General features: G+C 46.4%; 1 protein-coding gene across 1 annotated transcript in view; it reads left to right on the forward strand.

The window, feature by feature from the left end:
• The window catches only part of PLA2G4A (phospholipase A2 group IVA), a gene marked incomplete in the record, with an annotated part of 115264 nt that overhangs the window by 96041 nt on the left and 3279 nt on the right, over positions 1–15944 (forward strand). The window contains 2 exon segments of the mRNA NM_001082072.1: positions 7834–8029; positions 9346–9503. Coding sequence (NP_001075541.1) covers positions 7834–8029; positions 9346–9503 — 354 coding nt within the window.

Raw genomic sequence — 15944 nt, forward strand, 5'->3', positions numbered from 1 at the left:
ACATGGGAGGCATGCACCTCGTCGCCATTTTGTTGTTTACTTCTTCAGCAGTTCCTTTCCCTGCCAGCGTCATCTTGTTCACCCTGAGGGGGACGACGTCTCGCTCCCTTTGTTCCCCTGGTGGGAGAGCGGCGTCCTGCTTCCCACACCGTTATTTGAGTATTAGGAGGCATACAAACTGGGTTAGGTCTTAGCACAGCCAGGCACAAGTGTCGCAGCTAGCTAAGCATAGGGTCCCTTATTTTTATAGCTGCACCTAATTTTAGCTTTGGGGGAAAAAGTTTAGGGCTATAATTTTTAAACTTTAATTTTATTTGGGGCAAAGGTGACTTCTTGTTTTTAGTGGTATTGGCTTAGGTCACTCCATCTTGGTTTGATTTTTAAGGTTCTTCAAGTGAAGTTCAGGACAAGAGCAAGATGCTGGCTCTGCGATTTAGGGAGAAGGTTGTTAGGTTGAGATTTGGGAGTCAGCCGAGAAGTGGAAACCATGCCGGCGGGGGGGGTGTTCTCTGAGAAGGTAAGCAGACGAACAGGCCCTTGCAGAACAACCATGTCGAGGGAAAAAGGAAGAACACACAGGGAGTGGGCGGTGGAAGGCTACACAGTGGAGGGGCCTGAATGTGAGCCATTCCAGTGAGTCACGGGGGCAGGAGTGAGCCTGGAGGGGCTTGAGGGATGAGCGGGGCTCAAACAAAGGGAGGCACGTTCACGGACTGCTCAGGGGAAAAGCGGTTTGCACCTGTCGGTGAGGAGATGGGGAAGCAGAAAGCTGTGAGTGTGTGTCTGTGTGAGTGTGTGTGTCTGAGTGCATGTGCGTGAGTGTGAGAGTGTGTGTGTCTGAGTGCGTGCGTGTGTGTGTGTCTGAGTGTGTGTGTGTGTCTGAGTGCATGTGTGTGACTGTGAGAGTGTGTGTGTGAGTGTGTGTGTCCGAGTGCATGTGCGTGAGTGTGTGTGTGTGAGTGTGAGTGTGTGTGTGTGTGTATCTGAGTGCATGTGTGTGAGTGTGTGTGTGTGTGTGTGTGGTGGGCTGTCTACAGAAGGTCCTGGTGTGGTGTCAGTCTTGGTGGCTGGGGGGGTGGTGGGCTGTCTACAGAAGGTCCTGGCGTGGTGTCAGTCTTGGTGGCTGGGGGGCAGGGACGAGGAGAATGTTACTGGAAAGTAGAGTTGACGTGTGGGGCAGAGTCGCACCTCTGGGAAGGCTCTGGGTGGAGGGCAGGGATATGACGATGCAGGTGGAAAGTGGTCCATAATTTTAAATGAATGTCTGTGTCAGAAGGGGGCGTAACGGCTGGGTGTGGAGAGGCATTGTCAGACGTGGGGAGGTGAAGTTAACGAAGCACTCACTCAGTGTCCTGCTCATCTTTCTGAGGATGAGGAAGGCAGGCGTGTGGAGAGAATAATCTGCTTCTGTGAGGAAACGAGGTGACGCTCTGGATGGGGCAGTGCAGGGAGACGGGGCGTCTCCGAGGTCTCACCTGCGTGGGGCCTCGCGTGGTCTTGTTCCCTCAGCCTGGGACATGCCACACTTCCTGAAGATGCTTCTCAGAGTCTCTCTGTTGACTTCCCAATGCACAGTAGCAGCACACAGGACAGTGAATCTGTCGTGCGGTATTTTATGGGTGTGTGTGTGTGTGAGTGTGAGAGAGAGAGAGAGGTAAGTGCTGGCCAAGACATGAGTATGGAGGACATCTTTGGCAGCTGAGTGGATGAAATGCTGCAGGAGGGGTGGTGTTATCAGGCACATGTCACAGGCTGAGAGACAGAAACGCAGAGGCAAGGGGAGACTGTTGAGCCTCTTCCACCCAGGAAGTCAGTGATGACCCGAGGTTCTCGGACAGCACATCTGGCTTCCTTACTCTCAGGACAAGAATAAACTGCACTCGAGACTGATAATGATTATAGTGATAATTCTTAAATATATGTAAGACCCCGCATTTTCAGAGTGTGCTCATATTTGATGTTTTTTGAGGTTGTGAACCATATTCAGACAAGCGTTGGTGAGATCAGGTTTCATTAACAACTGAAATAAGAGAGTGAATAAAATGAGCAGAGTGCGGGGTCCGGTTGGGGAGGTGCTTGTAAAGTGATCCAGCCTGGACCCAATCCCACGGCTTCAGAATGAGCACTGGTGCCCTTCCTAGCTGCCCCTCTGGTGCACAGTTGGGTAGGCTCTCTCCTGTGTTGGTCACTGGCTGCAGCAGTTGATATTAAAATGTGGTTTCTGGGCCGGCGCCGTGGTTCACAGGCTAATCCTCCACCTTGCGGCACCGGCACACCGGGTTCTAGTCCTGGTCGGGGTGCCGGATTCTGTCCCGGTTGCCCCTCTTCCAGGCCAGCTCTCTGTTGTGGCCCGGGAGTGCAGTGGAGGATGGCCCAAGTGCTTGGGCCCTGCACCCCATGGGAGACCAGGATAAGTACCTGGCTCCTGCCATCGGATCAGCGCGGTGCGCCGGCCGCAGCACGCCGGCCGCGGTGGCCATTGGAGGGTGAACCAACGGCAAAAGGAAGACCTTTCTCTCTGTTTCTCTCTCTCACTGTCCACTCTGTCTGTCAAAAAAAAAAAAAAAAAAAAAAAAAAAAAAGTCAATTGGTGCACCCTGGAGACAGTGAATTGGACCATAGATGAACAGAGCACATCTGAAAGTTTGGAGTGATCTGATTAGAAGTGACAGGTACTAAGCTCCCATCAGGAGAGCTTCAGGGGAGAGTGGAAGGTTGGGGGTAGGAAGCTGAGAATCAGTGGAGGATTTCCAGCAGACAAATGACTTTATGGAATCGGAATTTCTGGATGATTAATCTGACTGTGGAGCGTAGGGCGAGCTGGAGGATGGAAGGCAGAGGATTAGAATGAGGAATGACTTACTGTAACCCAAGCATAAGGTCGTGAAGTCCTGGCCCAGGTGGGTGGCTGTGAAAGCCAAGCAGGGTTTGATGGGGGGATGAGACGCTGGGGGAATGTGAGACGCCGGTTTAGAAGCTGGCCGTGGAGCTGCAGGATGCCAGTAGGGCTGCGCAGAGTGGCACAGCTGTCACTCTACATGTGAATCAGGGCTCTGCTGTCTCTGTGAGCTCACATGGGAGGAGGGCTTGGTATTGTCACTGACACCTCTGAAAAGATGCGTTATGCTTTGCAGTAATTTCACAATGTTGATTCATATTTGTGATTAAGAATATATAAAGTATATGAAAATTTAGGATATATATCAAATGCTTCTAGTCAACAGCTGCTGATATTTTGGCGTTTTTTTTCCATCCAGTCTTTCGTGTGTGTGTGTGTGTGTGTGTGTAAGAGAGAGAGAAAAGACCACCAGGGTCATAAAATCATTTTGCTTTCTGCTTGTGAGTATTTTCCTGTGATATTAAACGTTTGTAAAACATGATTATAGACATGTAATAGCATAAAATAAAAACATATAGCATTTCTATATATGGATGTGAAACAATTTATTTGACACTTTATTTTCAACTCCTAGATTATTGCTATCTTGTTACTTTTTTCTGTAATTATCATCCTGGCACATTACTGCCTTTTTTTTTCCTTTTTCCTTTTTAAGACTTATTTATTTGAAAGGATGAGTGACAGGGAGAGGGTAAAACAGAGAGAGAAAGAGATCTTCCATCCACTGGCTCACTCTGAAGATGGCCACAACAGCCAGGGCTGGGTCAAGCAGGATACAGGAGCCTAGAACTCCGTCTGCATCTCCCACATGAGTGGCAGAGCCCCAGGCACTTGGGCTACCTTCCTGTTGCTTTTCCAGGTTCATTAGCAGGGAGCTGGATCAGAAGCAGAGCAGCCAGGACTCTAACCAGTGCTCTGATATGGGATGCTGCACAGGCAGTGACTTAACCCACTGCACCACAGTGCTGGACCCTACACATGGATTCTTAATCACATTTTATGATTTCCTTAGAATGGCTCCTAGATACGCATCCAATATGACTTTTATTTAAAAAAAATTCTGGACTGCTTTCTAGAAAAGCAGCACCAATTTAGCTGTGTAAGTAAATTAGATATTTACCTTGCAAATTTGAACCCCCATTTAGTGTCTATTCAAGGATAATACCAATAGCATTTATCATATATATATATATATTCCATTCACAGTATGATTTGAATATATTTCTATGCTATTTAAGGTTTTTAGTCATTTTTTAGTACTCAAAATTGAGCACGAACATTTCACAGAAAATCAGCTTTGGAGGTGTTGTCAAATTTTTATTTCCACGGAAAATAGCTTTTGTTAGTGCTGTGTAAATTTAACTGCAAATTAATCTGTGGAAGTCGGAAGTTTCTGAGGTGTCAGACAACAACCAAAATGGGCACTTGGGACAGAACACTGTTTGTGGAGTGCAGTATTTTGTTCACTGCATTTTTTTTTAAATACTTTTCTCAGACTGTGGCTTTACTCACGGTCTATGTCATCGCTTCTCAGACTTGCAGCAGCGAGACATCAGAAAGGAGACAGGGTTTTCCGTCCTGTAATCACTGTGTCTGTCGTCACCGGGTGTTCATCTTTTCCACAGCGGGCTCTCATAGGAAAGGGAAAGTGCCGGGCTCTTCCTGATTGCAGCGTCTCACGGCAGCCGGCCATCACTTCCCGTGTTTCCCCTGCCCTGTGCTCCACAGACGTGCACGTCACAGGCCACCCCTGAGTCACGTTTGCAAACACTGGGAGGCTGGCGCTTCTCCTGCCTCACGTGGCTCTCCACAGTGTGAACTCTTGGTTCTATTTTGGTGCTGAATACTCATCAATGAGTAACTGTGAACAGTGCTAGACAGGCAACGACCAGCTGGTTAATTCAGCCCGACAGAGGGGGAGAGCGAGGGGGGCGGTTAATGATAAAAGCTTTATTCCGTTTCAAATGTGAAATTGTTCGTACATATTTGGGATTTTCTGGAAGTGAGACAGCACTCTTTCTAGCATAGCAGGTCAGGATGCACCTGCTTTCACTTACCCTTCGTCCCCCTGGATTTTTATTTCTTGGTAAGTGGTATTGAGAGAGAGTTGATCAACTTAAAATTCATCATTTCAGAAGCATTGAGAGCAGTGAAAGTTTTGTGAAAAGTGTATTCTCTGAATATAAGGTGCCATGTTAAAGCACCTGTTTTTTCTGGACCTAAATTACTGAGGTTTCTGGACGGTATCTTGTTTAGTCCACACGACAGTCGTATGAAGAGACAAAGGTTATTAGCTTAACTTTGCAGAGGCAGGAAACCAGTGCCTGGGGACTGTTGCTTCAGGGGGCCGAACAACCAGTCTCTGTGTGTTGTCACACGTGGTCCCTGTGGTGCCGTCACAGGAAGGTCACTGCTCACTGCAGCCCTCTCTCCAAGTAGTTTGTCTCCTGCTCATCTGAGATGACCCAGGGAGTTGCGTCAGGTCGCCCAGCCAGCACGTGAAGGCATCCGTGTTTGAGCTGGGCGTTTCCAACTGCTTAGCTTGGCCTCTGTCACCCTGTGCTGTGACAGTCACGTCTCTCTCCCATTGCTGCGTTACCTGGAGCACTTCAGCCACAGCCCCTCTGCCGTGCCTGGAATATAGCAGGTCTCATCATCACTGCTGAATGAACTAGTAAATACACAGAGGAAATAGTGCAGGGGTACTACACAGGCTCAGGAGAGTCTGCAACTTGTTCATGGCATTTATCACAGCTTTAAACACGGAGGCTGTTTGAGAGCTCACTCTCGGGCACTGTAAGTCCCATAAGAGGCATCAGTGACTTAGTCAGGGTCCCCCACACCTGGTGTGAGCCAACATCAGCCTCTGGTGAGTGTGGCCAGTGGATCCGAGTGAGGACAAGTGTAGAGCCCTTCAGATTCTCTCTGGGAATGTCCCTAAATCTATTCCGTTTCTCCTCCTCTCTAATTTTCCTTTTTTTCTCCTCACTTTTCCTCTTCTGTCTCTTTTTCTCTCTTTACTGCTATTCCTTTATCCCGCATTGTGTAGCACTTGACATGTGATAAGCCCTGTTCTGAATACTGCCAGATACTAATTCATCTCATCTGAGTGCAATTCTATAACACATGTATTGTTAGGATCACCTATGCTTTATCTTTCAGGGTATGGAGTCAGGAGCACTGAGTTGGAAATGTGACCAAGGCTCCAGAGCTGTCCTCGCTAAACCTCTCCATATTGATTTATGTTTTCCAAAATTAATTATTTTTGTGCTTACACAATAAATCAGTCAGCTTTGATGCAGTGACAGACAGACCTCACGTTGGTTGACAACAGCATGTATTTCTTGGTCATGCTACCTGCCAGTCACTGCGAATCAGCTGCTGTGGCCCCAGTCTCCTATGCCTCTCTTTCTGTTGGGATGCACAGCCCTCTTACCAGGAAGGGAGCCAAGAGTGGAGCCGTCACACAACCTGTTTCCGCCCTTCTGCTTAGCTCTTGGTCCCACCACGCAGTCTACTTTTGGCTGCTGGGCACAAAATAGAGCCGTACTGGGGTAGGCATTTGGAGCCGTGGTTACGATCCCATGTGCGGAGCCTGCATCCCATACTGAAATGCTTGGATTCTACTCCCAGTTTCCAATTCCATCTTCCTATGAATGCATATATTTTTTTAAATTTAAATTTTTTTATTTTCTAATTTTATTTAAGAAATATAAACTTCATGAATTAAATATATACAAATTTGGGCACATGGTGATTCTTCTCCCTCTACCTCTGTCCTACCCATACTCCCACCTTTTTCTGCCTCCCCCTCTGAGACTTTCCCATTCTTATTTTTGACCAAGGTCCTGGGAGGCAGCAGGCAATGGCTTGAGTGGTTGGGTCCCTGCACCATACAGGAGACCTGGATTGAGTCCCTAGCTCCTGGCTTCTACTTGGTCCAGCCCCAGCGGTTGTGAGCATTTGGTCAGTCAACCAGCAGATGGAAGACTCCTTTGTTTCTTTCTATCCCCTACCACCCCTGCCTTTCACATAAATAAAATTTAAATAAACATGCCAAGACCAGAAACTTTACTTCTTTGCATAAATGGAAGCTACAAAATCTGACTCAGAGTAACTGAATACATACATATAATGAATAAATTTTTAATTAATTAATCTTAACTTTTTTTTAACACTTTGGCATAGACAAAGGAAGTGAACCCTCCTCCCCAGCCCCAGTTCCAGAGGGTTCTTCTTGCTGTGACATCAGACTCCATTACTAAGGGTTGAAAAGCAGTCAAACAGTTATAAATACTTTGAACCCAGAATATTTTTTCTCTAGCAATTTTTTTCATTATAATTTCATTAATTTTAGTTCAGTGATTTTTCAGCCCTGCGCTAAGAATTGGCATAATAATGATAGTGAGCTTGTTTATAAGAGTACTTAGATAAGTTTTGAGATTGATTAGAAATTTTTGAAGATTTATTTATCTATTTGAAAAGCAGGATTACAGAGAAGGAGCGAGAGAGAGAGAGGTCTTTCATCTTCTGGTTCACTCCTCAAATGGCCACAATGAGTATGACTGGGCCAGGCTGAAGCCAGGAGCCTGGAACTCCATCTGGGTCTCCCACATGAGTGCAGGGACCCAAGCACTTGGGTGCCATCATCCGCTGCTTTCCCAGGTGCATTAGCAGAGAGCTTGATTGGAAGTGGAGAAGCAGAGGCTTGATCCTACCCTTAAATGGGATGCTTGTGTTGCAACAGTGGCTTAACCTGCTGTGCCCCAATGCCAGCCATGGATGGCTTTCTTGAAATCAGGCTGTTGTTCATTCTAGTAAGAAGCCTATTGCTTGCAAGTAGTAGACACCCAGTGGCTACTGGGTAATGGTTAGACCAGCTGAACAAAGGAAGACTAAAAATCCCTGAATACATCTTCCATTTTCCCCCATAGGAGCTTCTCCTGGCAGAAAAGTGGGCTAAAATGAACAAGCTCCCCTTTCCGAAGATAGATCCTTACGTGTTTGATCGAGAGGGACTGAAGGAGTGCTACGTCTTTAAACCCAAGAATCCTGATGTGGAGAAAGATTGCCCAATTATCATCCACTTTGTTCTGGCCAATATCAACTTCAGAAAGTACAAGTCTCCAGGTAGGTTGAGAATAAGTTCTATTCCATAAAATAGAAATCTTCTAGAAGAGCAAGGCCGATATTAAACTGTTTCACACTGACATGGCTGTTCCAGCTATTAATAATTTTGAATGCATCCCTTACCTTGATAAATGGCTACTATTTAAGACCTTTCTTACCACAAGGTTCCTAGCATTTCTCACAGCCCAGAAACTGAAGTGTTAATAACTGGTTTAGCAAAGATCTTTGGGGCTTTATAACAAGAACTTGGAATGTGTTTGTTCTGATTGATGGGTGCCCTCGTCCTAGGTTACATTAAGTATTTTGAAAACCACCCTCGTAAGAGACCTCTTGTTCCAGAACAAACCATGCAGATATTCTGGAATTTTAACTGGCCACAGGATTAATGTGATCTGGATGCACAACTTGGCTAGCCATTACAGGTTGCCATGTTGTATTTCATAGAAAGTGAGGATCAAGTTCGAGGAATAGTCAGTCTGTTTTATCACATCCTGTAGATTCTGCTTTATTCTAGAAAATGCCAGTTAAGGAAAGGCAGTCTAGAGACCAGCAGGCAGGATGCTGAGGATTCTAAGATCCGTAACATCGTAGGGCTAGAAATGTAGATTTCCATGTGGTGAATGGAAAGACACAGACACACACCAGTATTCAGAGGAGGAACACCAGGGGAATTCAGGGAAGACAGAACGGATGGGTGAGGAGCTCTGATGCTCTTATGTCTCAAGGGAGGGCTCCCTGAGCAGTTGTCTTGCACCGGGATTTCTGAGGCATAAATCAGATAAGTGTTTCAGTTTGTGTTCTTCTAGGAGCAGGTTCTTAGAAAAGGATTTAAGTGTAAATAGTTTATTTAGGTGAACCAGAGAGCTCTCTGGCTTGTTACTCAGAAGGGAGGAGGACAAACACTGACTACCACAATGGAACTAGACCCTGCTGGGAAAGTCTAGGAAATGGAACAGGACCTGTGTCCCAGAATCATCCTCCCACCCACACACCAGGAGCCAGGAGCGCTGTGTGTTTACAGGGCTAGCTCCCTAGAGTGGTTATCTGCTGGCTGGGGCCACGGTTTTATCTCCCAGAGTTTCTAGCCAGAGGCAGATGAGAGAGCAGCCTCCACCCCTGCAGGGACAGATCCCAAACCCCCAGGCACAGAGATGCAGACCCTGGTAGTCTGAAGCCTTCCAGACAGAACACCCAGAACTGGCCTCTGGACAGTAGTCCTGGTGCTTTCTGACTAGTTGGTTGTTTTATTCACCGGGTTGTAGAAATATTTTCTAGTTTTCAAAATAATGGCATCTATGACTCTTTTCATTATTTAGGTGTTCCAAGAGAAACTAAGGAAGAGAAAGAAATAGCTGATTTTGACATTTTTGATGACCCTGAATCGCCGTTTTCAACCTTCAACTTCCAGTATCCAAATCAAGCGTTCAAAAGGCTGCATGACCTGATGTACTTCAACACCCTGAACAACATAGACGTGAGTGTCTCCCGGGACCTGTGACCCTGGGATCTCTGACAATGTCAGGTGACTCCCACACCCCACAAACACGACCATGCAAATAAAATAAGGTGTATGAGCAACCACATCCCAAGTACACCATTCACTTCTCGTGAATTGTTCTGTTAATGCCCAGAAGAGCCTTACAGAATTCATAATTAAGGGCACTAGTGCCTCCAAATGGCATTAGTGGGCAGGGTCCACATTTTGTACCATTATTTGATGAATGATTGGTTAGTAGTTTCTTTCCCCAAGTATCTAATGTATTCATTATGAAGAAGGAAAATAACATATGAGTAGCAAAGTGAGGATAACCAGAAGTTAGTTGATCTGCATAGATACCATGACATGAGTTTTTTTTTTTTTAATTTAATTAAAAAATTTTTTTTTTATTCTTTGACAGGCAGAGTTAGTGAGAGAGAGAGAGAGACAGAGAGAGAAAGGTCTTCCTTTTTCCGTTGGTTCACCCCCTAAGTGGCTGCTACTGCCGGCACGTTGTGGCCAGAGCACTGTGCCGATCCGAAGCCAGGAGCCAGGTGCCTCCTCCCGGTCTCCCATGTGGGTGCAGGGCCCAAGGACCTGGGCCATCCTCCACTGCACTCCCCGGCCACAGCAGAGAGCTGGCCTGGAAGAGGGGCAACCGGGACAGAATCCGATGCCCCAGCTGGGACTAGAACCTGGGGTGCTGGCACCGCAGTTGAGGATTAGCCTAGTGAGCTGTGGCGCCAGCCCCATGATATGCCTTTTAACAAATACCTTCATGCTTTTAAATGTTTATTTCTGTGGGTCTTGGGAATGTTGCCAAGTACAACAGCGCCCCCCCCCCCCCCCCCCGCCACTTTGAGAAGTCATGAAGTTTTGTTTTAGAAACTGTAGCGCAAGGGTCATTCTCTTCAGTATCAGTCACTCCTAATGGTAGTGTATCTACCACTAAGGTTCTGTGTCTGTGTAGAATTCCTTAGTTTCTAATTCACCATTTAGGAGCACTGTTGTGTAATTTGAATCATTGGCTTGGGATGACACATTATTATCAGTTGTGAAAGCACAGATTAGCCTATGTGGGTTTTGTACATTAGGGAAAAAGAATATAAGAAAAATAAATCCAATGGAGAAGGAAAAGGTTCAGGTCTGATTTGCCAGTCCTCTTAGAGACGGGATAGCACAAAGGAAGTCAGCTTCTGTGAGTGGGGAGAGCTCTGGCACAGAGTTTACTTGCTTGTTAAGTTTGGCCTGAGACTAGTCATGATCAGTTCTGTGCAAATATGAAATTCTCCACAAGAATCAATGCCTTCAACTTTAACATTTCCTTTGCTTCCTGTCTGGATTTGCACATATGTCATAATTCATGTTAAACAAGCTTATCAAAACTTATGGCATATATAATTTTCTCAATATATTTAGTATGCTTTTTAAAAGAAATCTCAGAACAGTGGACATTTAAAAGCCCTAGGCTACATTATTTCTGTAGCGATGGTGAAAATTTAAAGACTCTTGAGATAACAATGAGTATTTTTAATTTATAATGTATAGGCAGCAAAAGAGATTCTCAAAATAGCATTGTCTTTTGTAAAACTTCATGCTATTGAAGAGAACTAAGGTGCAATTTCACCATAAATCCTGTTTTTCCAGTGGGAAGTCAATATTCTCAAAATTACGTATTCTTTGGAATGAAATGTATTCAATCTGATAGGCCACCCACAAATGGAAAAACTGGAAATATATAAATACTCTATTGGATCTGTGTATATATGTACATGGATACACACACACACACACACACATAAACTACATTTATCTTGCTGTTTTCCATTCTGGTTTATATAAATCTGCTCAACTATCTGCTATAAGGAATGAGATAGTTCTGTTTATATCATTTACAAGCATCCCTCAACATCTGTTTGACACACAGATGAAACAGTTAAAGCCCTAGCAAAAACAGACTGGATTCCAACATAACCGTCCTTACGGCTTACCAAATGTGGATTCTTTCTGTGCTATTCATTAGGGAATTTTTAACTGCTTCCACTAACATATCTGGTACCACAAGTAGAGGCAAGGCCACCACGGTCTTATGTCATCTTTAGACCCCAGAAGGGCCACTCCTAGGACTTTGAATCAGCTGCTCAAGCCTTTTGAGCCCCAGTGTGCTCATCTCTGACACAGATGTGACTGGCAGCACTGGACGCTGTGCCCTGCAGAGGGGAGCTGCTCGTGAGTGGGAACCTGCCCATCTGCTCAGGCCCACGTCCTGTGTCCCTGAAGGTCCATGGTGAAGGTACCGTGAGACTTGCCCATGTCCAGGATTGGCAGTAGACAAGGTTGTGCAGGTGACAACAGCCCAGACAGTAAGTGAATGTATTACTGCGGTAAATAATGTAGGCTCTCTCCTGCAGTACATGGGCATTCTTGTGGAGGTGTGTGTCTCACATCCAGCAAAACTTTCCATTTTTTAATTTTTTTTGACAGGCAGAGTTAGAAAGTGAGAGATAGAGAGACATAGAGAAAGGTCTTCCTTCCATTGGTTCACCCCCAAAATAGTCACTACGGCCGGTGCACTGCGCCGATCTGAAGCCAGGAGCCAGGTGCTTCTCCTGGTCTCCCATGCGGGTGCAGGGCCCAAGCACTTGGGCCATCCTCCACTGCACTCCCTGGCCACAGCAGAGAGCTGGCCTGGAAGAGGGGCAACCGGGACAGAATCCGGTGCCCCGACCGGGACTAGAACCCGGTGTGCCGGCGCCGCAGGTGGAGGATTAGCCTAGTGAGCCACGGCGCTGGCCAAAACTTCCCATTTTTACTGATATTTTATCTCCCCCTTGGTGACCACTCCTCCCCTTCAACCTAGAAAATCTCTGTTTATCATTGTCACAGCTTCATGGTAAGTGATGCCACACAGCCACAAAACCCTGCCACGGTCAGCCTGCTGCACAGTTCCCGAGGCTCAGCTGTAAGAGTCTGTCACTGCCACCTGGTTTGAGTGGAGCAGGCCCCTGGCTCGTGTTGGCATGGCACGGTGTGGAGTTGTTTGCAGACGGTGGGCACTGTGAATGTGATCCTTGGACACACTCATCTGCCAGCCCCACAGGAGGTGTCTTCAGCTCTGGGCCCACCATCACTGTGGCTGAAGGAGACTCGTCCTTTTCGATTCGCACTCTATAATCTTGCATTGAAAAGGCCCTGGTCTCCGGCGGATGCAGGTCCCCGTTGTTTCATTTCCCCTGGGGATCCACACTGGCTTGTGTGCTAACGCTGAATTCCAGTTTCTCTTTAGAGGACACGGGCTCTGTGCATGCTCATTTAGTGACCGCCGCCTGCACTGCTCAGCAGCCTCGTTCCTGCACTCAGTCCTCCAGAATCGCTTTCACTGAGCCTTTCCTCAATGCCTTTATTATTACTGTATTCCAAGTTTCTTTTTAGTGTGTAGTGACCTACACTGGTAGATGCCTGCTGTGTGGGAGAGGCAGAGTTTGGAGTCAGGCCAAACTGGAAGTTCGAATCCTTGCACTGCTGTCTCTTGGCTGGGTGCTTGCCCTGTTGGTTCATCTTTCCAAGTGCTTGCTTTCCTCATTTGTCAGAAGGAATAAGGATACTTGTCTCGTAGGATCAGATGGGGATTAAGCAAAATAATATAACTTGAGGGCTTGGCACGTAATGGCCATCAGTAAGTTGAAGCAGCTAAAGTAATGGCAATAATTACGGGTATTATTAGTGTGCATCGTCTCTTCTCTTAATTATATCCTCCTTAAACATGGAGCCGTGCCTTATTTACCTTGGAGCCACTGGAGATACTGATCACAATGCCTGACGCCTGAAATAAGCGTGTGTATGTGTTTCATGGTCGATTTTCAAAATGCCACTGCGTCACTGGGGACAGCAAGTGTCAGGAGATTCAGGTGCTGTTGCCTGGAGGCAGAGGGCCTGGCTGTCAGTGCCTCTACCCGCTGTGCACCTGGGCAGGTAGCATCAGCGCACACTCTGCTCAGAAATCGCAACTTTGATCTTGAGGGAATGGTCTTCTGAGGTCTGCTTGGCAGGGCCGGTTGATTGAGCCACCACAGACGGCTGTGCTGTTTGCCAGTTAACTCAGGAGGCATTGTCCAAGAATCTGTCAAGTGTCCGTTTACTCAGGAGATGACAGTGATGCGTAATAATAAGCCTTTAATTTTTTTCAAACCGCCCATCAAGTGTTCAATGTAATAATTAAAGTGGGGAAAAGCACATCTCCAGAAGTAGTGATGGCTACTTAATTTACTGATGGTTTATCCTCTTGCTAAGAGTTTTCAGCGCAGGCAAGCTTCTTATCTTTGAAGCTGACTCGTGTTTCATGCCTGTGGGGGAAGAAAGGCACCGTGCCTCTCCTGCCCATGTTAAAGGGGCACTGCCGACATTTCCTTGTTTAAAAATCATCATTTGAAAGACAGGGTTAGAGGGGGGGAGAGAGAGACAGCTTCCATCCGTTGGTTCACACTCCAAATGCCTGCAACAGCTAGGGCTGGGCCAGGCTGAAGTCAGGAGCCTGGGACTCTATCTGGGTCTCCCATATGGGTGTCAGGGGCCCAAGGACTTGGGCCATCATCTGATGCTTCCCCACATGCATCAGCAGGCAGCTGGATCAGAAGTGGGGAGTCCAGGACCCTAACCAGCTCTCATGTGGGATGCTGGTGTCACGGGCAGCAGCTTGATCAGCTGCACCACAATGCCAGGCCCCACTGCTGACATTCCTGTAACAAAAGACAGGTTAACCAGAGGAAAGTATAACAAATTTATGGTAATATGGTTTTATCTGACATGGAGCCTTCAGGAGGAAGACCCAAAGAAGTGGGGGTGTCATCTGTTTCTATGTTTGGGTTGGAAGAAGCCTGGACAGCCTTGTGGAGGAGAATACGGCCTGAGGGTACCCGTGCCAGTGGGAATCTGGGCAAGGCTGTCTGCTCGGATTCTTCTGGGCCTCTCGGAGCAGCATTCCTTCCTCATAGCTGTGGGGGAGGACTCTTAGAAACGAGGGTCTGGTGATCTGCTACCAAACAAAGTAGGTCAGAGTGTTTCCTTATGGCTAGCTCTGAGACAGAAAGGTGGGGGATTACAGGGATATTTTTAGACTTTATGGCTTGTTTTGGGAAAAATAGATTCCAGCTAATGTGACACACATTCGGGAAAAGGAATCCTTGTTCCTGAGGCTGCTTTGGGGTGAGGGAAAGTAAACAACGGGACAGGGAGGTAGGAGAGTCAGAGGGAAACCTTTACAGAGACCTTTGTTTTGGGGTTTCACGCTCTGAGCCCCAACAGGCCCAAACTCACCCTATTTTCTATGCTGTGTGCCATTTCTTCCCATCTCAGTTATCCATTAATTCAACCGTATGTTTCACATGTCTACTGTGCCAGATACTGTGTTAGGAACTAGGCACATAGCAATAGATGACACAAAAAGAACAGGGCAAAGTTTGGAGTGCTTACTACACACAAGTCAGATACTTCCCCCAAATATTTAACACTCAGAATCAGCCTGTGAGGCTTTTTTTTTTTTTTTTTTTTTTTTAATTTACAGATGAGGAAACTGAGCCATGGGTTATTTAGGCAAATTATTGGATGTCACAATACTCCTGTGGGGGGAGCTGAGACGGGTCATAGGGCTTTTCTTGCTGCTCCCCGATTCTTGAACCGTTTATCCTCCAAGCAGCCTTTCTGCTGTTTCTTGGTGTCCCAGGACACAACCTGCTTTCCTGCTGTGTCCTGGTGGGCCCCACTTGCACCTGCAGTTTGTATCCAGTTGTCCCACCGCAGTGCCTGGTCCTTCCTCTCTGCTTACCCAACCCTGCTTGCCCTTCAACTCAAGTTTCCTTGCCCCATGAACCAAACATTATCCTGTATAGTCTGACTTTCAGTGAGTGTCCTCTGTACTTTTATTAATTTTGCAAATGTTTATTATGCATTTCCATGTTCTAAGTGCTGGAATCAGAAATGACAAGACTAATAAGGCCCTTTCTTTCATGACATTTCAATTCTTCCAGGGAAGGCAGACTAAAATTGGCCAACAAATTCAGTCACCTAGATCAACATATCTTGCTGTAGTCTCCTCTATTTGTAATATTTTTTTTTTTACTTCTCTCTCAAAATACAATGTAACTTCCTCTCTTGGGCTTTTATTTCCTAGTAGAGGAACAAAAAGTTTATATTTGTGAATTGCCTATTATCTGACTTCTCCAAATTTGTTCTTTTTTGGGAGTGGAGGGTGAGCTCACCTTTTCTGCTTTCATTTGAATTCTGGAATCTTTTTCCCTCCTCCTTATGTCCTGCCTTTATTGCCGAGAGTCATGTTTCGACAATTCGGGGGCTTCTGAGTAGCTCCGGTGGAGGAAGGTACAGGCCAGACTTCGGTGGGCAGAGGATCTGGAGAAGATTGCGACAGTGCTGCGGGATGTCCAC

The sequence above is a fragment of the Oryctolagus cuniculus genome, chromosome 13 (assembly GCF_964237555.1).
Source record: "Oryctolagus cuniculus chromosome 13, mOryCun1.1, whole genome shotgun sequence".
NCBI lineage: Eukaryota > Metazoa > Chordata > Mammalia > Lagomorpha > Leporidae > Oryctolagus > Oryctolagus cuniculus.